The sequence below is a fragment of the Triticum urartu genome, chromosome 2A, assembly GCF_056163025.1.
Source record: "Triticum urartu cultivar PI428250 chromosome 2A, HENAU_Tu73, whole genome shotgun sequence".
Lineage (NCBI taxonomy): Eukaryota > Viridiplantae > Streptophyta > Magnoliopsida > Poales > Poaceae > Triticum > Triticum urartu.
This window is the reverse complement of record NC_141874.1, coordinates 164,173,311-164,197,107: the sequence shown is the minus strand read 5'-3', so window position 1 is coordinate 164,197,107 and position 23,797 is coordinate 164,173,311. Positions and strand designations below refer to the sequence as shown.

The window sequence follows — 23,797 nt, the reverse complement described above, 5'->3', positions numbered from 1 at the left end:
ATGAAAGCAATATGCAGGATGTACCAGATGGAGATGCCAAATACAAAAAAGATGTGATGATATTTAACAACTTGAGACAAGCTGGAAATGAGATGCGAGATGCAATGGCAATGCAAATGTGGGCAGATTACATTGCCAGAAGATAAGCATATGTATTGTGTAATTTTCTCATATGTTATGTAATTATTTGGTTGTACTGTACTCCACTTAATATGATTATTTTTGTCAAACACTGCATAAAGACATTGCTTTAAGAGCCATTTAACATTGCATTAATAGTCGAATAAGTTTGACACTTCCATAATCATGTGCCCAGTAATGCACATGCACAACCTACTACAAGTTAACTATGACAAGGATCATAACCATGTGTCCAGAAATGCACATGAACAAAATATATCACATCCTATTACAAGTTAACTACGCCAAGGATCATAATCATGTGCCTATAGATGCACATGAACAAAATATATCATTGTTTTAAAGGTAGCACTCACCTAGTACGAAATATTAGTTCCATCTGATTAGGTATTCTGAATTTTTTCAGTCAACCAACCCAACCGTAATTCGTTACTTGAAAATGATAGAAATACCTCCCTGTTCTCCTTGTTGGCAGTAAAGATGTCCGCTGCTTTTAGCATATCTGCCATCGAAAGACCCTCCAACCTTTCCAGTGCTTTGATGCATTTCTTGATGCTGAACGGGTCCCTTAATTTCCTCTCCTCAATGGCTGCATACCTATCTATTTCTTCCCTTCTCAGTTTCAGGTATCTCTCATGAAAATCGTCAATACTGGTCGTCTTTTGCTTTCTCGCTCTCTTGGTGCTAGTAACCTCAGGAGCTGAGCTAGCTGGTCGAGGATTGCGATGTACAACTTGTGGAATTTCATGCAAAGTCTGTCCAACGCGCTGTGAGGAAATTGGTACTGTTTCAACTTGGGATGGAGCATGTAATGTCAAGTCATTTCCTTGAGTCGGGTTTGCCTCCACTTGACTGAATGTATTATTGCTAGAAAACCAGTTTGTGTTTTCACTATCCTCTTCAATGTCAAATTGCATGGATGAATCACCAGGAGCATGTATGGTTGGTGTAGGTGTGTGCAGATGCGCCTCTAGCCCTTGCTGTTGTGGTGAATGTGATGTTGGTAACTGTGAGAGCTGAGTTGCTTTGTTCGCATAATAATCCATGCCATGGCAACTCCTTCCGTGAGCATAGCGTCCTAGATGAATTAAGTAAAAGAAAAGGAACATTTATAAGAATCAGCAAAACAAAATTTGGGCCAATTAAGCCAACGATTTAAAGCTCACCATCATATAGAGCAAAAAGATCTTCATAATATGGAAATGACTTTCCTCGCCAGAAGAGTGCATCCTTGTTTTTACGTGCCTCTAGTGCAGCCCAAACATTACCGGGCGCCACCACCATCTTTCTGTCACGATCCCAGCCAAAACCACTTTCAGATATTAAGTCTTTTACAGCTTTGAAATCTCTCTTTAGATCCTGCTCCTTTTGCTTCACTTGAACTACCGTGAATGATACATCAAATCTTTGATTGAATTTAGCAACAATATTTGTCCAGGCCTCTTTACTCCATGCATTTTGTGTGCGGTATTTGGGAACATCATGATCTCTTAACTGTTCAATGAGATATGCCTTCATCTGATGATTCCACTTGGCTCTACTAGAATTCTTAGACATACCTAGCAACATGAAAAGTGCATATTAGGGCTCCAGAAAGTAGATGTCGTGAGTATAGTTACTTCTCTAAATATAATAACAATCAAGTGTAATCTTGTTTGTGGTATTAAAGGCAGGTAATATATTAGGTCTATTCCTTAAATCCTAAAAATACCATGACTCTGTTTTATCTCTTTACTACAAGCACACAGCCAAGCCTTTTTTATTCAGAGCAACACCACAGAACTACTAAGCTTCAGGATAGGCTCTTAACTGTATTTTTTCAAGATAAGCACATATAGAAAAAAAAACTAAATCAGAAAATGGATATCCTGTAGTAGTATATGCTACCAGGAAGTTTAGCTATGCAGGAAGTCATCTAGCAGGCTAGCAGCACTTCCTCCTAGTATATATCATAGACGAACAAGTAGAAGTAGATCTTTCCCTGTGTAACAACTTCAGCACAAAAAAATGTCTATTCATTTACGCATCTAAACATTCTCAATCTGTGTGACCTATTTTCGTTTTAAGCCTATAGATCTGAAGTAGAAATAATTTCTAGGAGAAGAAATCAATAAGTACTCGTAATTTTTAGGAGAATAAATCAAAAAGGGTTGGATGGTTACCTCATAGGGAGATTTCTTGACTTCCCCCAAATTTCTGGTCGTCAAGCCCTTGTGTGGATGGAGGGGGAGATGTGGAGGCGGAGGAGGGTGGATTCGCCAGCCTACAGTGCTCCGTTGGTGCTCCATGTTGATTCCACGCCAAAATAATCTAGGGTTCGTCCTTCTCCATGGGGGATTTGGGGGGAGCGGCGGGAGTGCTAGAGATAGGAGACATCAGTACGAGATAGAAAGGAGGGGCGGCGACTCTGTTTCCTGTGCGTTTCCATTAGGTCTGGGTAGATGTTCTGTTTCCCGTGAAAATCGCTGGAAAGTTACCTTTCCTAAGGAAAGTGTAGCGCTCTTTCCTTTGTCCCGAACGCCTCCAAAGGAAAATATCCATAGGAAAGGAAAGTTGTACGATTCCTGTGATAAATCCTTCGTCCCGAACATGGCCTTGTTTTTCCGCAAGAAGGTTTAAAGGGGAAATATACAAGTTCATAGAAGATATTTAAAATAATTATCGATATGCTTAAACAAAGGATATTTATTTGGGGAAATGCCTACACTTTCATGAAAAGAAGGATCACTTCCCATTTTGCTCCTTCTTTCGTCCAAACACCTTAGTACGTCCTCCCCTCTTCTTGTTTTGATCCCCCCCCTTCTCAAATCTTTGTTTTCCCTCGGTTTCCCTGAAGACCGCGTCAACCGCCCCCTAAAAAACGGCCACTAAAGTACCCCTTGCAAAAAATAATATCTTTTGGGTTAAGCAATTAAGTGTTAATTAAAGCAGCTACTAAAGCCCCCCTTCTCGAATCTTTGTTTTTCCCTTGGTTTCCCTGAAGGCCGCCTCAACCGCCCCCCAAAAAACGGCCACTAAATTATCCCCCGCAAAAATAATACCTTTTGGGTTAAGCAATTAAGTGGTAATTAAATCAGCTACTAAAGCCCCTCCCCTCCCCCTCCCCTTCCCAAAAAAACCGCAGACAACTAAAGTTTTTGTTTGGCATAATATGTATGCCTCCGTTGCAACATGCAATTTTCTAGTAGAAATATAATGTTTATTAGAGAAAATGCCTACACTTCTCTCACCGAAAGGAGTGTGGTGTAAATTCACACAAAATTTAAAAGTATTTATCCTTGCGCTTTTGAAAGGGCACTTATGAGGGAAACACATGCGTCTCCCCCCTACAAAAAGGAGTAGAAGATCATTTCACATAAAGTCTACTCCATCTATAAATAAATATAAGAGTGTTTAGATCACTACTCTTATATTCGAGGGAGCACTTATCAGCGTATATGGTTTGAAAAGATTACTTTCAGGATAAACGCCTGCACTTTGCCCCCGCGAAAAGAAGTAGAAGAATAAAACGTTCACCAAAACGGCACCCATTCCCATGGCATTGCCGGCAAGTGTCACCGTCGCTTGCCTGCTTTGGCCTCCGTACGCGGTGATAGATCCAACACGCACCACGCAGGAGGTGGGTCTAGGCGACGGCACCTAAAATATCCTCCCCCATCGGCACGAAACCTAGGCGGAAAAACAACAGCTACCAACACGTAAAAGTGAACCTTTTTTATTGGTAGTCCACCTTTGGAAGAAACAAGCTCTAGCTCACGAGTTTACTATCCGCCCCAGTCGCCCAGAGGGCGGAGGGGCCCCGTGCCCCCGTCACCCCGTCGCAGGGCGACTAGTCCGCCTCGACAGCGTGGGGCAATACGCTCGCTCGCCGACTTCTTTCCAGTCCGTTGCGCGCGAATACGTACGCCCGCGCCGTCGCGCGTATACGTATGGCCGCAGCGCAGCGCGGCGGCTTCCGTTGGCGGTGGCGCGCGGGCGAGCGCGTCCGTTACTGCCTGCCGTGGCGTGCCGTGGCCCGAGGCGAGGGCGGGGGGCGGGGCGACACGACAACCCCCACCGCCATGTGGATAACGGCGATCTCTGAGCAGCCGCGCTAGCTTAGCTGGGGCCAGCATCGCTTTCCGCCCTTATCGACTCCGGCCGGGGAGATCCAACCGCTGGCCACCGCGTTCCATTTCCCTTCGCTGGACACGACACGACCCCCCCTCCTTTTCCGTCCTGGCCGCAGACATCTTCGGCTTCGCTCACCTGACGATTAAAATCCGTTCCAACAAAGCATCCCATTTCTCCGAGGAACCAAGTAGTAGTTATTTATTTTATTTATTTATTTTTGCAGTAGAACCAAGTAGTGGTAGCAGCATCCAATTGGTGTATAACATAATTGTACTAGTACTGGTGGTACTTGTACAGTACTTGCGGCGGTATCAGCTGGTCGACCATACGTAGGGTACGTGGAATTGAGGGGAGAGAGGGCAGAGTGATGGAGGCGATTGGACACGGGCGATTTTTCTCGGGGTGTGGGGCTGGATTTAAAAGGGGGCAAGCTAGCCACCAAAAAGGGTGTCCCCGCAGGGCAGTAAACGGCAGGGCGAGGCCACGTGCGCACGAATCACGGCGCGGAATCCGACGGCGGCGAGGGGACGCTACCCACCCCGCACCCAAAAGCCAACGTGCCGGATTGGCACCACCGCGCGGTACACACCACCCCACCCCACCCCACCCGAGCGAGCACCGCAACGCCAACGCCAACGCCTCATCCCGATGCCGCGGCCGCTCTGACTCCCATCCATCTCCCCACACCCCCAACCCCCAATCGAAAGCAAGACAAGCCAAGCCAGCCAGCCAGCGAGAGAAGAAGCGAAGAAAGGAGGAGAGAGGGAGAGAAAAAAAAATTCCTCCGTCCACCGCCTCCGCCGCCGCCGCGCGCTCCGTTCGCTGACGCGGGTCTGCGCGCCGATAAGGGGCAGCTGGAGGGCTGTGAGCTGAGCGGAGCGGCGGCCGCGGCGCCAGATCGACCGGGGATGCCGCCCAATCCGACGGAGCCGGAGCAGCCGGAGGCGGCCGCGACGCCGGCGCCGCCCAAGAAGAAGAGGAACCTCCCCGGGACGCCAGGCGAGAGCGCGCGCTTCGGGTTTTGCGGGGTGGTTGGTACGGCTCGCGCGAGCTTTCTTGGTCTGACGGTGGTCGGTTTCCGTGTGCTTGTGCAGATCCGGACGCGGAGGTGATCGCGCTGTCGCCGGGGACGCTCATGGCGACCAACCGGTTCGTGTGCGAGGTGTGCGGCAAGGGCTTCCAGAGGGACCAGAACCTGCAGCTCCACCGCCGGGGCCACAACCTTCCGTGGCGGCTGCGCCAGCGCGGCCCCGGGGCGGCGCCGCCGCGCCGGAGGGTCTACGTCTGCCCGGAGCCCGGCTGCGTGCACCACTCCCCCGCCCGTGCGCTCGGGGACCTCACGGGCATCAAGAAGCACTTCTGCCGCAAGCACGGCGAGAAGCGATGGGCCTGCCCACGCTGCGGCAAGCGCTACGCCGTCCAGGCCGACCTCAAGGCCCATGCCAAGACCTGCGGCACCCGCGAGTATCGCTGTGACTGCGGCACACTCTTCACCAGGTACTGCTTCCAGCTCGGTTCCCCCCAATTTCGATGGTCCCTTTTCCTTCCCTTTGAAGGGCAAATGTTTGTGCTTTTGTTTCATTCATCAGTCGGCGTGCTGGCTTGATTCAGGAGAGACAGTTTCGTGACACATCGCGCTTTCTGTGGCGCTCTCGTGGAGGAGACCGGCAGAGTGCTCGCTGTTCCGGCGCCGCCTTCGCCTCGGCCACCTGATTTGGAGGAGGTTGAGGAGAATGTGGACAAGGACAAGGAGAAAGAAGAGGAGAATGTGGATAAGCACAAGGAAAAGGAGGATGAGGGGGACAAGGGGGGAGAAGATGAAAATGAGACTTCTGCCGTGGCCGAGGTGGATGAGCCGCAGCACGTTGAGGCAGCAATGGAGGAGCCACAGCCGCAGCGGATTCCGTCGTCGCCATCTCCAACGCCGCCATCTCCAACGCCACAGGAGCAGCAGCCAATGGTGGCAGTTGTGCCAAATTTGGATGGTATGCTTCTTTTGCATTTTGCAATGTGTTTGTCTTACTATCTATTCATAGACTATGTTAGATTTATAGCAAAGTCATTCTCCCTAAATCCATCTTTATTTGTTATTACTGTAACAAGAAAAGGAATACATGAGTCTTGTTTCTTTCCCAATTTAGCTAGTCTTATGATCATTTAGGCAACAATGATGAGTGACTTGTTCTTCCGTACTGTGCCTATATGTTACAGAGCCAGTGGTGGTTGTGGAGCCAATTGTGGATATCAAGCAAGAGGAGGAGGATAAGCGAGATGAAGATGTTTGCTTCCAGGAAGCCGATAAGTACAATGTCGCTGAACTAGAAGACTCCAACTTGCCAGATAATGATACCCCGATGCCTCCTTGTTTCCTCCCCTCGCCCTCGGATGCCATTGGTACAGATGGCAGCAGCACCAGTTGTGGCACAGTCAGCAGTGCATCCAATTCCATTGCGCCAGCAACGACGACTAGCACATTTGCGGGGCTGTTTGCATCAGCCACAACAAGCACCACTCCCCAGAGTAGATCGCTGCGTGATCTTATAGGTGTTGATCCCACCTTCCTTTGCCTTGCAATCGGTACACCATCATCTCTGTTCCCACAGACAGATGCAAGCAACCCCGGCACCTTTGCTCCACCACCAGCACCGCACATATCTGCGACTGCACTCCTGCAGAAGGCTGCTGAGGCTGGAGCTTCGCAAGCAGGCACATCTTTCTTGAAGGAGTTTGGTCTTGCAAGTTCCTCCTCATCAACCCCATCCAGGCCACCTCAAGGAAGGTTCATCGAGAGCAGCTCAACGCAATCCCAGCAGCCCCAAGGAAGGTTCATCGAGAGCAGCTCAACGCAATCCCAGCAGCCCCAAGGAAGGTTCATCGAGAGCAGCTCAACGCAATCCCGGTTACCTCAAGACAGGCTCATCGACAGCATCTCAACACAATCCCGGTCACCTCAAGACAGGTTCATCGACAGCATCTCAACACAATCCCGGTTACCTCAAGACAGGTTCATCGAGAGCAGCTCAACACAATCCCGGTTACCTCAAGACAGGTTCATCGAGAGCAGCTCAACACAATCCCGGTTACCTCAAGACAGGTTCATCGAGAGCAGCTCGACACAATCCCGGTTACCTCAAGACAGGTTCATCGACAGCTCAACACAATTTCGATTACCTCAAGACAGGTACATCAATAACTCGATGCCATCCAAGCTATCTCAAGGGAGATTCATGGATACCTCACTGCCATCCCAGCAACTGCTACCTCAAGGAAGGTTCTTCGACAACTCGCCAGCATCAAATCTGTCTCAAGGAAGGTTCTTTGATAACTCGCAACCATCCAATCCAACTCAAGGAAGGTTCTTTGATAACTCGCAACCATCCAATCCAACTCAAGGAAGGTTCTTCATCAACTCGCCACCATCCAATCTACCTCATGGAAGGTTCCCTGATTATTCGACACCAGGAAGGTTGCCTCAAGGAATGTACATCGATGGCTTGCCACAATCCAGGCTACCACAAGGAAGGTACATCGACAACTCACCGCAGGCCAAGCTACCTCAGGGGGGAAGGTTCGTTGATAGCAATCCACAGCAATGGCACCAAAGGAGCAATAATCATAACCAGCTAATGGATATGGAGCCTGGGCCGATGGTATCTGGTAGCCTTGGACTTGGTCTCGCCTATGAAGGTTCAAATCCAAGGTTGCCAGATTTGATGATGGGGCAATCACCACTGTTCGGTCCCAAGCCTGCCACTCTGGACTTCCTTGGGCTTGGCATCGGAGGGACCATGGGCGGCTCCACGGCCAGCGGTGGCCTACCGGCATTGATGGTGGGAGGAGAGCTGGACATGGGGTCTGCCGCACAGCCGCCCTCTCCATGGGAGGAGGCACAGAGAAAGACCAACGGCCGCACGATCCTGTGAGGTTCTCTTTTTTGTAAACCTTAGGGGGCTTTTGTGCTTTGGCTCATCCATTCTTTCAGCTGCTGTGTTGTGTTGGGTGGTGGTGGTAGGAAAGCTAGAACCGTGCATGTAAGCTGCAGAACCTGTACATAGATCTTCCGTCTCCCCACCCCCCTCTCCTGTCTAAATTAAAAGCTATTACTATAGAGAGAATTTGATCCTTGTGACCTTTGTGGCCTGTTCCTGTCGAGATGCGACGAGGTGGTAACAGCAGCAGTAGGGGTAAGTAGAGCGGTTTGGTTAGTTGCCTTTGCTAGTGGTAGCTTGTGGTGCCAAATTGCCGACGCAGGATTGCTTCGGAAAAGGAAAGGCTGTGAGACTGGGACAGCGAAGGGGCAAGTGAAAGGTGTTTTTTAGTTTCGGCCTGTTGCTATCGGTCAATATACTTCGGCCAAACTATCCTCAGGCGAGTCTAGCCTCTGTGCTTTTCAGAATCACCGCGCCGTTTTTTTTCCCCAAGCCGGTCTTCTTTGCTTTGCGTTTTGCTGGCCATGTCGTCACCGGTGAATGTGATGGGGCATCAGTCTCTTTTGCGTATCGTGCTACATGTTTTTTCACCGGTGTTGGGTTATCAAATCAGTTGTTTCTGTCGCAACAGAAACGGCCTGAGGAGGATGTCCTCGTTGACGGTAACTTTTTTTTTCTCCTTTTCTTATTATGCCGACAAATGGTTGGTGTAAGCTCTAGTGCAGAACCAGTGGGTCGTTCCATTTAGGGCCGCAAGTGCAATTTGACAGTGTACAGTCGCAGCGGTACGATTTGCAGCTCCGTTCTGATACCGGAACACACGAGTTCCTGATTCGAAAGCAAGCAGGCACGCTCGGCTAGGAGGGGCCTAGATCTAGCTACCTCCTAGAGAGATAAGCTAAAAGCTGTTTAGCAGATTGACGGCACTCAACTCTGGGATCGCCTAGCCTTGTGGGGGAACCCAGCCAGTAGAATCGAATCGGATCCCACATCTCCCCGTCGCTCCCGTCCACAGAATACAAATGAGCAAATTTCATACAGTTATTACGAGTTTGGCGGGTTAAAATTATGCCGTGGCAAAAATTTATCCGGGCTCTAAAATATATATCCCTCAGATATAGTAGTACTAGCAGTTTTAAATATGCTGCTTCGCTAGTTGACGACGAGTTTCATACTTGATGTCTACACAATGTTCCCTAAAATTTCCTCCCTCCTTTCAACTCTATAGCCTACCTACAAGATACGTATATGCAAATTTATTTATGAAAAACAACAGAAAAAGTCAGACTAGTGTTTAGACGTAGTACATGGCAGGCAGAACCAAGATTTTCAACCAAGTTTTTTGAGTGCCATGTCTAGGACTGATCAAATCCCGGCAGTAAAGAGTGGAACGGAGTACGTCAGTACACATATACTGTAAGTATCCTCGGACTCTTGTTATTATCTTTTGTCAGGAACATGCTATCCAACCTAAGGTCTTTTTCTTTCCTTCTTGGACACGTGCTAACACCCTTCTGGAATGGCAAACTGATGGTGGCGGCAACATACGTTGTTCATGTCAGGCTACAGTCTTCTTTTGTTCCTCTCAGGACCGGTTCTTTTCATTAAAACATGTCGTGTTCCTCTCGGATAAAACGCAAGGGGTCGAACGTGTCGAGATTCTGGACCCAGGTCGTACAAACTCTACAGCCTTGCTGGTTTGACATGTCGCGCGCAGCCCAATCAGTGGAGTGAAAGTGAAAACGCAAGACATCCCGTTTTTTTCTATTCTAAATAGAAGAAAGTAACACCAAGAGGCGCAAAAATATCTAAAACAACGGACCAGGTTTCAGAGAACAGGATAACTCGTAACCTGCACCACGGAGTCTGTTCAACTAAATAGAATATGCTTTATACTCGGAAAGAAAAAAAGTGAGTGGAATCCTATAGCAATCTTTCTTTTTCTTTTTCTTTTTTGCGGGGGAATCCTATAGCAATCTTATTCGAACACGCCCACATCAAGAATTTCACACAAGCAGCAATCTGCCAAGCAGAGAATCGAGTCCAAAAAGCCTATGGTATTGTTGACACTGGATTTTGAAAAAGCTTTTGACATGATTGAACACAACACAATCTTGGAGATACTCACGGCAAGAGGGTTTGGAGATAGATGGATTATGTGGATTAAGATGATCTTTTCTTCTGGGGTCTCTTCTATGCTACTAAATTGGGTGTCTGGAAAACAGTTTCATTGTAAAAGAGGAGTGAGGCAAGGAGATCCTTTATCTGCACTCATTTTTGTGCTGGTTGCTGATTCCCTTTAGACAATTTTAAATAAAGCTATGAGAGCAGGTTTAATTCAAGCACCAATTGAATCAACATCCAACCCTGATTTTCTGTCATACAGTATGCAGATGACACAATCATAATTCTGCCTGCCAGTCTAATTCAAGTGGAGCAAGTGAATAATTTGTTGAAGCACTTTGCCAACCAAACTGGGCTTAAAATAAGCTACCACAGATCAGTCATGATTCCTATAAATGTGCAGGAAGAGGCCTGCAGTCAGATTTTACACTCCGTGGGATGCAAAAGGGGAACCTTCCCATTTACATATTTGGGCATGCCATTGAATACCTGTAGGCTCAAAGCAGAGGATTTCCCCTTGATATGTCAACAAATAGAGAGAAGACTATCTGTATGTTCTACAATAATTTCCTATAATTTCCTATGATGGCAAACTGCTTCTCATAAAATCTGTTTTCTCTGCCCTGCCAATTTTTTTCATGAGCATTCTGCCACTGCCTGCATCAATCACGAGCCAGATCAACAAATACCCCAAAAACTTTCTGTGGAGAAAGTATGGAGAGTTAGTGGCTGGACCAACACTAATTGCGTGGGAAAAAGTCTGCATGCCTAGAAAACAGGGTGGGCTTGGAATTTTGGATGCGAGTTTGCACAATAAGGCCTTAATGATGAAAAATGTGCAGAAGTTCCTTGATAAGGAATCACCACCTTGGGTTCAACTAATCTGGGAGAAGTATTATTCTCAGACAATGCCAGGTGACAAGTTAGTTGGATCCCACTGGTGGAGAAGTCACCTAAGATTGCTTGAAGATTACAAATCCAACTCATATGTAGACTAGGCAATGGTCAGGCAGTTCTACTTTGGCATGATAATTGGATTGATCAACCTCTCAAGGACAAATTCCCCGAACTTCTCTCATTTGCAAAGGATGATGCTTTATCGGTAGATGACTGGAAAAATGCCGAGGATCAAATCCATTTGCTCAACACTCCACTCTCCACTCATGCATTCTCTCAGTTCAATGAGCTACAAAGATTAATGCAGACACAGAGTAATGATCATCAGAAAGATTTCTGGAGTTGCAAGGCACAGAAAAACAAATATTCTTCCATTCTGATGTATCATCACTTAAGCCCTCAATAGCAAGAACAACGTATCTTCAAATGGTTGTGGAAGAGCTCATGTAGATTGAGACACAAATTCTTCTTTTGGCTCCTTCTGCATGATAGGGTAAACACCATAAATTTACTTAAAAGGAAATCTTTCACACTAGAAAGTTCCATATGTGTGTTCTGCCATGAAGACATGGAAGAAACGGCACAACATCTTTTTAGGGACTGTGGATTCTCCCAAGACGGCTGGCATAGTATACTTCCCAGAAAAAACTTGGTATTTCATTCTTAGATGATATCCTTCTGGCAAGAGCTGAATTACCGAGCCGCATTGCATTGGAAATCATAGTACAAGGGTGTTGGGCCATATGGGGGAAATAAATTGATTTTTTTAGAAAAGAAGTTCCGAGTGTAAACTATTGGAAATTCAAATTAAGAGAGGACCTCAAACTTCTTGAGCATGAAATCAAAGCAAAGTACTTGGAGGCTTTGCAAAGATGGATCAGTGATCATCTAAGATGAACACTATGTAGTACAGTTTTTTGCTTGATCATGTTAGAAAAGGCTAGAATAGGATACGTGCTCCTTTTCTTTTTGCTTTTTTGTATATTTGTACCATATTAATTTTGTTAATAGAAAATACCATAGAACTATTGTTCTACGGTTTGAGTTGTAACGCCCTCGATGCGGCTATATCTCCCACGTGTCGAAGCACGACTTAGAGGCATAACCGCATTGAAAGCAATGTCGCAAGTGAGGTAATCTTCACAACAACCCATGTAATACAATAAGGGAAAGAGATACATAGTTGGCTTACAATCGCCACTTTTCACACAATACATGAATAAGCATTACATCATCCAGATACAATCAAGGTCCGACTACGGAACCAAAATAAAAGAAGACTACCCCAAATGCTACACAGATCCCTGATCGTCCCGACTGGGCTCCACTACTGATCAACTGGAAATGGAACAACATAACGAACACGATCTTCATCGAGCTCCTCCTTGATCTTGGTTGCGTCACCTGCATGATTTCATCGGCACCTGCAAACTGGTTTTGGAAGTATCTGTGAGTCACGGGGACTCAACAATCGCACACCCTCGCGACCAAGACTATTTAAGATTATAGGTAGGGTAAAAGGTATGAGGTGGAGCTGCAGCAAGCGACTAGCATATATGGTGGCTAACATACGCAAATGAGAGCGAGAAGAGAAGGCAAAGCACGGTCGAGAAACTATGATCAAGAAGTGATCCTAGAACAACCTACATCAAGCATAACTCCAACACCGTGTTAACTTCCCGGACCCCGCCGAGAAGAGACCATCACAGCTACACACGCGGTTGATGTATTTTAATTAAGATCAACTTCAGATTTTCTACAATCAGACATTAACAAATTCCCCTCTGCCCATAACCGCGGGCACGGCTTTCTAAAGTTCAAATCCCCGCAGGGGTGTTCCAACTTAGCCCATCACAAGCTCTCATGGTCAACGAAGGATATTCCTTCTCCCAAGACAATCCGATCAGGCTCGGCATGCCGGTTACAAGACATCCTCGATAATGGTAAAACAAGTCCAGCAAGACCGCCCGATGCGCCGACATCCCGATAGGAGCTGTACATATCTCGTTCTCAGGGCACACCGGATAAGCAATCCGTACAACTAAAACCAGCCCTCGAGTTTCCCCGAGGTGGCGCTGCAAGGGGCTCTAGTTTGGACCAACACTTAGACAAGCACTGGCCCGGGGGGTTTAAAATAAAGATGACCCTCGGGCTGGTCTAACCCAAGGGAAAAAGAGGCTAGGTGGCGAATGGTAAAACCAATGTTGGGCCTTGCTGGAGGAGTTTTATTCAAAGCGAACTGTCAAGGGGTTCCCATTATAACCCAATCGTGTAAGGAACGCAAAATCCGGGAACATAACACCGATATGACGGAAACTAGGGCGGCAAGAGTGGAACAAAACACCAGGCATAAGGACGAGCCTTCCACCCTTTACCAAGTATATAGATGCATTAATTAAATAAGAGATATTGTGATATCCCAACAATAATATCCATGTTCCAACAAAGAACAAACTCCAATCTTCACCTGCAACTAGCAACGCTATAAGAGGGGCTGAGCAAAGCGGTAACATAGCCAAACAACGGTTTGCTAGGACAAGGTGGGTTAGAGGCTTGGCTTAACAATATGGGAGACACGATAAGCAAGTGGTAGGTATCGCAGCATAGGCATAGCAAAATAGCGAGCATCTAGCAAGCAAAGATAGAAGTGATTTCGAGGGTATGGTCATCTTGCCTGAAATCCCGCAAGGAAGAAGAACGAGTCCATGAAGAAGACAAATGGACGAAGTCGAATCGGTTCCTCACAAACGCGACGCTATCGGAACCAACCTGAAGAAGCAACACTGGAAAGAAACACACAACATAGTAAACAACCAACACATGAACATGGTATGATATGCGGGATGCGGTATGTGATGCATATGCATGATTTGAAAAGGAATGATTGAAACTGGCCTCAACTTGGAAATCCAAGAGTGCCACTGGAAAGGTGATGTGATTTCGGTTGAAATCGATATAAAGACCACCGGAATACGATGCACGGTTTGGAAATGGCAAGCAAAACAAATATGGCACCGGTCTGCGATAAACAACAAGTAGCCTTCTAAATGCATCAAGAACAACATGATACAACACTCCAACATAGTAACAAAATACATGGCAGGGATCCACTCATGATGCTTGAAAAAAGATGAACACTGAGCTACGGCTAATTGACCCAATAGCAGGTTCAAACAAGCATGGCAAAAGTGCAAAAGATAACAGGTTACAGACTTAGTGAAATTAGCAGCATGTCAGGAATTTATCATCAGGAAGCAATCTTTAGAGCATGAAAACTATATGCTACAGGAACATCTCATGGCAAAGCAAGGCATGGAATGAAGCTACTCTAAGCATATAACAAAAGTCCCTTAGTGACCATGAGCCAAAAGGGATCAGAAAATACAATTGCAAGCATGTGAACATAGCAATTAACGAAAACAGATTCAGACTTAGTGAAAAACTGGAGCATGCAAAACAGTTAACAAGTAGGCATGTTAACGAGCTCGATGCACTCACTACAAAGCATGGCATGACAAACTAAGCATACATCCATCAAGAAGACATGGCATAGAAGTTAGACATGGCAAGAACAACAACATAGCATGCATGGATCAACAACAACAAGCTCGGCAAAATCGCTAAACATGTTAACAATCTGCCAGAAACATTTTATAGCAAAAGTAGAGCTCGATTGACTCAAGCTAGGGTGCTCCATAATTGCATACAAAGACAAGGATGGATAGAGCACAACAATATTAACAAAACATCCTTACAGATCATCCTCAAAAGAGGCACGGATCACTAGGAAACAACATGAACATATGGCATAAAAAGAAAAACAGGACAAGGACTTAGTGAAATTCTAAGTCCCTGAAATCAGCATCATTGAGTAAGCTACTTTGCATGCTTGTGCTAGTCACCACAAATATCACAAAAATACATGGTATACACCCTTGTAAAGATGGCATGACATTCTACAAAACATATGTAGAGCTCAGGATCATAGTATGCACACATTAATCATGGCAAAAATGACAAAAAGCCATTTGCTGAAACAGATCTGAAATAATCATCACATAGCCCTCTTCCAACAGCATTTCGGGCATCAATATGAGCTCAAATGAAAATGATGCAATGAGATGAAATGATGTACTCGTCGAGACGAACATTTTGATATGCTACACGCACGAATCGGAGCCACGATGAGGAAGTTATGATGCGATGAAGATGGTCACATGAATCTGGAAACTTCGGGGACTTGGTGGAATTTTACCTCCGCGAAAGTCAACGCGGGACGGAGAGAAGCGGGACGAAGAGATCCGGGACGAGGGAGGCCGTTTGGTTCATCTCCTGGTGGATCTGGTCCACTCCGGCCGGATCTCCCTGGAGAAGTTCGCCGGAGACGGGGAAGCTCGTCGGAGAGGGAGGAAGAGGGCACCAGAGTTGTCAAGGTCACCGGATCCGGCCGGATCGAGGCTGAAGCGAGGTGGAGGCACCATGGCCGACGATGGAGAGAGCAACTCCAGCGAGGAGCTCCATGGCGGGGCGGCGGCGGCCGGTGAAGGGCGGCGCAGAGGGCGGCGGTCGCCGGCGGAGAGGATCTGTGGCGGCGGGGCGAGCCGCGGCGCGAAGGGCGGCCGGCGGGTTCGTCGGGGACGACGGTGCGGACATGTCCGGCGGCGCGGGAGGAAGAAGCTAGGGTTTGTACCGCGGATTTTTGGGAGGGGATCACATATTTATAGGTAGAGGGAGCCAGTAGAGTCCAAATGAGGTGCGGTTTTCGGCCACGCGATCGTGATCGAATGACCGAGATGATGGAGAGGTCTTAGGTGGGTTTTGGGTCAGTTTGCAATGGTGTTGGGCTGCAACACACACGAGGCCTTTTCGGTCCCTCGGTTAACCGTTGGAGTATCAAACGAAGTCCAAATGGCACAGAACTTGACATGCGGTCTACCGGTAGTAACCCAAGGCCGCATGGCAAATCCTGGTCCAATCCGAGAACGTTTAACACCCGCACACGAAAAGAGGTAGAAAGGGACACCGGGTGACATAGGAGCACCGGAATGCAAAACGGACAACGGGGAAAATGCTCGGATGCATGAGACGAACATGTATGAAAAAGAAATGCACATGATGACATGATATGCAAAGCCTGACACGCAAACAATGACAAGGCAACAACAGCGAATAACTGGAAGACACTTGGCACATCGGTCTCGGGGCGTTACATGAGCCTAAAAAAATATAACCTTCTGCCAGGTATATTTCATCCTTGGAACTTGGTGCCATGTTTGACAAGTTTTATGAGGCATTGGTATTGGTCGACACCGATCTTCATGAGTTGTAGGGATAACCAGTGTAGCCTGCTCAAGAACGAAATGTAACAACACACGCCAAGTGATAGACTTCGGAGATAGAACTCGATTCAACATACACTCTGAATCAAACCAAGAGGAAAGTGGAAGGTTCTCTGTGATGAGGTCTTGAAACTGCTCCGAGAAGGAAGGACCTAGGGCATCTCCAACCCCCACCTATAAACCGGACACTGCATCTGTCCACAGACCTGGGGATCAGTTCGCAGACACTGATGCAGGAGCAGGTCATCCAACCACATATGTCCAGTTGCATTTCCACTGAAATATAATGAAATTGAACAAATTTGATGCAAGTTTAAACAAACCTGACATATTTCATTGAAACTTGGATAAATTTGGCATAAAACCGGATGGTTTTCGACATATTTGAACTAGACCAGACTCTAACCTCGCCTAAAATGACCATTGGCGCCCGTTCGCCTTTGCAGCCGGCCATGAGCCCCAGAAAATGAAGCATCGTCTCCGCCTAGACAGCCTGCCAGCGGCTAATCGGCCGACGATGATGAGCCCGCCAAGCTTGGCTTCAGTAGGAAAGAAAGAGCGGTGGCCTTCTTGGGATGCGAACTTTGGCGACCTCCCATGCCTTCCTCGCCACCGCTGGCACCCATGGACGTGCCGGCTTCATGGTCATGGCGGTGGGGCACGGGTGTGCAGGAGCTGCAACGTCATCCTCGTCCTTGCTCTTGCTGTAGACTTTGTCTGCCGCCTCGTTGATCTCCTTGAGGGTGGCTTCTAGCCCCGCTTGATGTTGGTGGTACCGTCGCGGTAGATTCCGCGGGTGGTGCGATAGGAGTCGACTAGCGCCTCATGCTCAACCACCTCCATGTCCTATGCGATCGTCATGCCGGCGGTGAGTTGCTCCTTCGTGCGCCGTTGCTCATCGAGGAGGCTGAGGTTGTACTCCTGGTCATCCCACACCTGCTGGAATAAGGCCGCCCACTAAGAAAATACCAGTTTGGTGTAGTGAGCATGTGCCTCTCCCATGGTGATGCGGCATGAAGGGTGGTGCTCGCTCGTCGTCGACCGCGTCCCCCATTGGGACGTCTGCAGCGCTGGCCTTCGTTTGCCTGCCAGCCGGCAACAATAGCAATGATCTCCATATTCTGTTCGGATGAGAGGCTACCCCAAATGGCTTTGGAGTCCGGGGAGGCCATGGCGGGTGTGGTGTGGAGAGGAGAAAGGGAGCGGAGGAGGATGGATGTGGCTATGGTTGGGGCTGGAGTTTAAATAGCTGAAGGATGCCAGGACAAGCTATGGGGTGGTTAATGGTGGGCGACAAATGAACAGACGAGTGGCACCGTAGTAGGTTCTTTGACAACCACACCTATTTAACGGAGGAGACAGAACAAGGGGCTATCATTTGAATGCAGAGGAGTCGTTTGCACCGGAATGACGTGGGCGGCGCTCTCGGCCGACACGCCTCTTCAATGCCGGAGCACCAGTGAGAGGGCGTGTCGCTTCGAACCGGCATGAATGCGGCACTGGTGCTTTGGAACGACGCTGACCGCTTCGAGCAGAAAGAGGCGCGGGCGATGGAGGGTTTTTTGGGTGGGCCAGGGCAGTCAGAAGCGAGCGTGGCATCGGTCCAGATGCCCACAAATCCACCTCCCCCAGTTTTCTTCCAATTTGCGGGAAAAATCACGTCTGGACCAGTCGGCGGACTGATACAAGCCTGCGTTGGATGGCAAAACACATCCGGACCGCGCGGTGATACGTCTCCAATGTATCTATAATTTTTGATAGCTTCATGATATTATGTTATCAATCTTGTATGCTTTATAGGCAATTTCATATCATTTTTGGCAACTAAGCTATTAACCTAGTGCCCGGTGCTAATTCATGTTTTTGCCTATTTTAGGTTTCACAGAAAAACAGTGCCAAACAAAGTCCAAATGTGATGGAACTTTATGGTGATTTTTTCTAGACCAGAAGGGACCCAGGAAGCTTCGGGAGGAGGCCCGAAGATATACGAGATCCACAAGCTCACTACGCGCCCCCAGGGGCACCAGCTGAGCTTGTGGGACCCTTGTAGTTCTGTTTGACCTAATTGCACTTCTATAAATTTCATAAAATCCCAAAACCACTAGAGCGAAACCGAAACAATTATTCCACTGTTGCAAGCCTCTGTTCTTCGCGATCCCATCTGGAGGCCTCCGCCAGTACTTTTCCTGAGGGGGAATCCATCACAGAAGGCTTCTACATCAACCTTGCTACACCTCCGATGGTCCATAGTGATTAGTTAGATGTCTCTCTCTCTCTCTCTCTTTGATCTTCAATACAATATTCTCCTTGGAGTTCTATTCGATGTAATCTTCTTTTGCGGCGTGTTTGTTGGGATCCGATGAATTGTGGGTTTATGATTAGATTATTCATTGAAAGTAATTGAGTGTTTTCTAAACTTTATTATGTATGATTGTTATCACTATGTAATGCTTTCCGATCTATGAGTTTTCTTTGGCCAAGTTGATGATTAGATCTTCAGTGGGAATGGTGCATGGTAGTAGGTTCAATCTTGTGTTGTCCTCACCCCGTGACATAAGGGGCAGCGAGGCACATATTTGTATTGTTGCTACTAAGGGGGAAACGATGGGGTTGAATCATATTGCTTGGTTTTATTCTGTCTACATTATGTCATCATACCTCATGCATTACTCTGTTTGTTATGAACTTAATACCTAGAGAGGCAAGCATAGAAGCGCTCTCAATGTGGGGTAACATTAGTAGATGCAGAATCGTTTTGGTCCACTTGTCATGGACATAATGCCTATGTACATGATCATGCCATGAATAAAGTCATAACTATGCTCTTTTCTATCAATTGCCCAATAGTAATTTGTCTGCCCACCGTATGATATGTTCTTGAGAGAGATGCCTCTTGTGAAAACTATGGCCCCTAGATCTATTTTAATCATATTACTAAAACCCTAAATACCTTGCTGCAATTTATTTACTTTTATTTTACTTTGCAATTTATCTATCTACTACTATCGGATTTGATCCTTGAAATTAACGAGTACAAGGGGATTGACAACCCTCTTGCCCGCGTTGGGTGCAAGTATTTGCTCTCACTACTAGGAAAAGGCCTACTAATGGCGCACCAGTTTTGCCTACTAATGGCGCATCACTGGTGCGCCATTAGTATCACGCCACTAGTATTTATTACTAATGGCGCACCACTGGTGTGCCATTAGTATCTGGTATACTAATGGCGCACCACCGAGTGCGCCATTAGTATATAACATCATGCGCCATTAGTATGCCTCCGAGGGGCCATATTTAACCATGTGCTTTGGCACACTAATGGCGCACTGCGGATGGATGCGCCATTAGTATACTTGGCATACTAATGACACACTCTTTGGTGATGCGCCATTAGTATACTTTGGCATACTAATGGCGCACTCTGTAGTGATGCGCCATTAGTATGAATATTAGTTTTTTTTTTACTTTTCTGATTTTTGCATAGGTTACAAAATATATTATTTGACAGAATATAGACAGTAGCACACAGCAACAGCAGATTCATCGAATACAATAGAAGATTAGTCTCCGAATACAATTCATCATATTAGTCTGCGAATTCAAAAGACCAAACAAAGATAAAACATTACAAGTCTCGAGACCACGAGTATCGAGTTTGTCTTCACATTACAAGTCGATATCGATCATCTAAACTACCATCACATAGAAGAGAGCTGCGGTCATCACGATGAGCATCATTGTGATGAAACTGGTCTTCATCCGGTTCCTCCAACGCTCCCTCCTCTCTCCCGCTAGATAGCGGGCGTATCTAGATTCCGCCTCCGCCCTAGTGGTGTACCCTTTGTAACTGTTACCGCTGAAACGGTGAACCTGTCCCCGACACTCCTCCCAGTCGTCATAGACTCTGGGAACCTTACCCTTGTACACGACATACGACGGCATCTCTATGCACAAGCCAAACAACAGACAATACATACATAAGCAATATATAAGTGTGCAACAAAAGGATCAGAAGAGAAAAGCAAGACATTAATAGCACGATTCATGGTCCTACTAATAAATAGCATCGATTACATCTAAGTTGAACGACTGTCCAAACCAAAGAGACATACAATTCATTAAAGTTTAATTACAACATGAGCCAATCAATGTTTCAGAACTACACATCACTACTTTCGACTCGACTCATGGACAGGAGCATGGATGAAGCCGCCGTCTGTCGTGATGGTCATGAAATCGCAGGCGTTGTCAGCCTGCATTTGTAGCATTCCGTCTATCTCAATGTTGGACAGTTGATATCTGAGGAAGAACTGTCCCGAGGTATGGAGGACATCTTGATGGATGATGTCCGCAAACTCCGGCTGGATGCGAAAGTATTCTTGTCTGATGTCCGCGTCCTGGATTGCCGACAAGCTCGCGGCCCAATCTTTGAGATTATTTGGTAGCAGAAGGTGATGATGGTCCCTTACGATCGCCCGCATGTGATGGAGGGCGTAGTAGGCATTCTTCTGACCGCCAGGCGGCTGCTTGACGCAGCAGAACATCGTATTGTGGGCGAACACATGCTTGCCATACTTACGAACTGCCCTGATGAAGGTGCCTCCAGATTTGGCGTAGCCGGGGAGAACATCATCAAGAACTTTCTTAATATTTGTGTAGTCTATCTTGGAGTTACGGTTCGGGTCGAAATACGTGGCCATGGAATATTTCGGGCTTAAGAGGATGAGTGTGCAATGTGTGTCACTGCACAGAACACGGAATGTTAGAAAAAAAGAACGATCGAAATCTAAGAAATCATATGTTACGGGGCGGTTAAGGGACGACTTACTCGGGAAAGTAAGCCACAAGGAAGTTATCCTTATCTGGGTTTGCCAGAATGACGTCTTCGAGGTGTGAACTCGTGACTTGGCGGTCCCCAGCGCTGCTCAAGAGCTTGGCACGCATGTAGAAGGGGTCGACGATCACGATGTCCGGGGTCTTGTCTTTAATGATCCGCATCTCCATACTCAGCGAAAATAGCCGAACGAAGGTGTAGTGCAGCGGATGAAGGTTGAACATAGCAAAGATGTCATCAAACCGCAGGACGATCGTACCCCCGATGGCGCCATCCACAAAGCCCTTGCCCTCTGGCACCTTGGCCACGAAAACCGGGTATGCCACATCATTCTCTCTGAGACGCCGCTTCTCCAAAGAAAGAACACTGTCGTGCAGACTCCGCATAGCACCGGTTGCAGCATTGAGCATATTTGTCGGTAGCATCGCCCTACCCGCCACATGCACCCTCCTCGAGATATCCTTAGGTGAAGGTGGCCCGTCCTGAGCACGGATAATACTCGGTGCCGGCTGGCTCGCACCGGCGGCCTTTTTAGTCGGTCGTTTCCGACCCTTCTTCTTGATCTGCTGTAATGGGACCGAGTTCTGCTCACAGACCGCCTTCTTGAGCGTGTTGGGGCTGATAATATTTGGCACCTCCGCTATCTGAGGCTCGGTGAAGGCGGCAGCTAGAGGCGTCTCCTGAGAACTGAACGCCAGACGACGCCTGTTGCAATTGGGTTTCTCCGCTGCACCAGCTAGATCGCGGTCGTCTTGTTTGGGTTCTTGAAAAGGAGGCCTGCAGAACCCGTCACCGTACCCATGTTCGGCAAAGTACTTATCGACGTTGGTAAATGTACCATCGTCGTTGTCATCGTCGTCCGGATCCTATGCCATATGCATGTCCGGATCCTGTGCCATAGGGATGTCCGGCATGTCCGGTAGCGTTGCGGCATTCTTGCCATGGCTTGGCGCCGGCACGACTGGCGGTCTTGTCTGTGGGGTGGTGTCCCTGCCCCCAAATGAATCTGGCTCTTCGGCCAAAGCAGGGGCCAGCTTACGCAGGCGCTGAGGGTCATCTCATCTTCTTCGTCGGCCCCAGCGGGTCGAATCGGAGGTAACAGCTCGTCGCAGCCTGGCAGCACCCGAACCACTTCAACCCTATACATTGTGGGTGGCATCGGATTACCGTGGAACACGGGGTTGCCCGGTTGAACGATTCTTCCCTTGGCGACATCGACCAACTTGCCGCCCATGAAGTGCAGGAGAGTGCAAGGAACGTCGGCGGCACCCTGCGAAAACATGTAGGGCGTCAGGGATGCCCAGTCAAAGGCAAGGAGATGAAGTCCTCGGCCGAGAGGCTTAGTTACCATGATGCCGTCGAGCTCGGCTAATGTCAAGGCACCGCCAACGGCGAGCTTGCAACTGACGGAGGGGCCGCTTGCTGGCGAGGTGCCGGCCGGCGTACACCCGGGTGCATTAAGCTCCAATGCCGGTGTCGAAGACACCAATACCGCCGCCGCCGGAGACACCAATGGCGCCGCCGCCGTAGACACCAATACCGCCGCCGCCGGAGACACCAATGGCGCCGCCTGCGTGTTGTGCGAGTTGCTGGCCGTGAAGCTGGGAATCGAGGGCGGCCCCTGTTGGCCACCCGCAATCCACGTCGTTATCCCATGAATCAAGGTAGGCATAATGCCAGTGAGCGTCGATCCCAGTTGTTGTTGCACTTGCTCTCGGACCATCTCCAGAATCCGCGCCACTTGCGCCTTGAGTGCTTCAACCTCGCGCGACTGGCTTTCCGAGCTGGTCTTTTTCTCCTTTCGCTCACCAGCGACATAGTATGACGACCATTTTGTGGACAAGCCTTTGCCGGCCACATGACCAGCTGACGTCGGCTTATTGAGCTTATCCCTGTTTTTCATTACGTTCAACGCCCTATTCAAAGGGGTGTCGAAAGGGGAGCTCTGAGACGACCCCGCGGCTACTGCTTTCTTTGTCCTGCGGAAGGAACATGAACCATTTAGAAATATTGGGGATTAATTAGAATGCAACCATATGGAGCTAATTACGCGGGGGTGTATTCCTTACCAGAACAAGCTCAAGCTCCTTGGTCTTCGGATCCATGGTAAGCTGCTTTGTTACCGGGTCCTCCTTGTACCGGGCCCTGAGAAAGTTCCTGGTCTGCTTGTCACTGTATTTCTCGAAGCGGGGCGGTAGGCCTTGCTCGGCATGCTCCGCGTCCTCCTTGTCCCATACAGGCTCCACCACTCTGTAACCGCCGGGACCGAGTTGGTGGACCCCTATGTTCAACTACCGCATTTCTTTCCCCCACTGACTTGATTCGGAGGTTGCGGGGCTCTCGCTCTTGATCTTGAACTCCCTGTAGTCATCTTCGCTCATCAAAGGATATTTCGCCTTGATCTTCTCATAACTATCACC

At 48.0% G+C, this 23,797-nt stretch overlaps 2 protein-coding genes across 2 annotated transcripts; one reads left to right on the top strand and one right to left on the bottom strand.

Moving 5' to 3' along the window:
- Window positions 1–241: 241 nt before the first annotated feature.
- On the bottom strand, window positions 242–2,816 carry LOC147984398 (uncharacterized). Its single transcript, XM_087543527.1, has 3 exons — window positions 2,304–2,816; window positions 1,308–1,700; window positions 242–1,219 (listed from the first exon to the last, which is right to left on the bottom strand). Exons 2-3 carry the CDS (start codon window positions 1,696–1,698, stop codon window positions 525–527), a joined length of 1,086 nt encoding a protein of 361 aa, XP_087399653.1. The 5' UTR covers window positions 1,699–1,700; window positions 2,304–2,816; the 3' UTR covers window positions 242–524.
- A 2,030-nt stretch (window positions 2,817–4,846) lies between these two features.
- Window positions 4,847–8,383, top strand: LOC125536545 (uncharacterized). Its single transcript, XM_048699778.2, has 4 exons — window positions 4,847–5,253; window positions 5,349–5,751; window positions 5,866–6,239; window positions 6,466–8,383. Exons 1-4 carry the CDS (start codon window positions 5,163–5,165, stop codon window positions 8,175–8,177), a joined length of 2,580 nt encoding a protein of 859 aa, XP_048555735.2. The 5' UTR covers window positions 4,847–5,162; the 3' UTR covers window positions 8,178–8,383.
- Window positions 8,384–23,797: the final 15,414 nt, after the last annotated feature.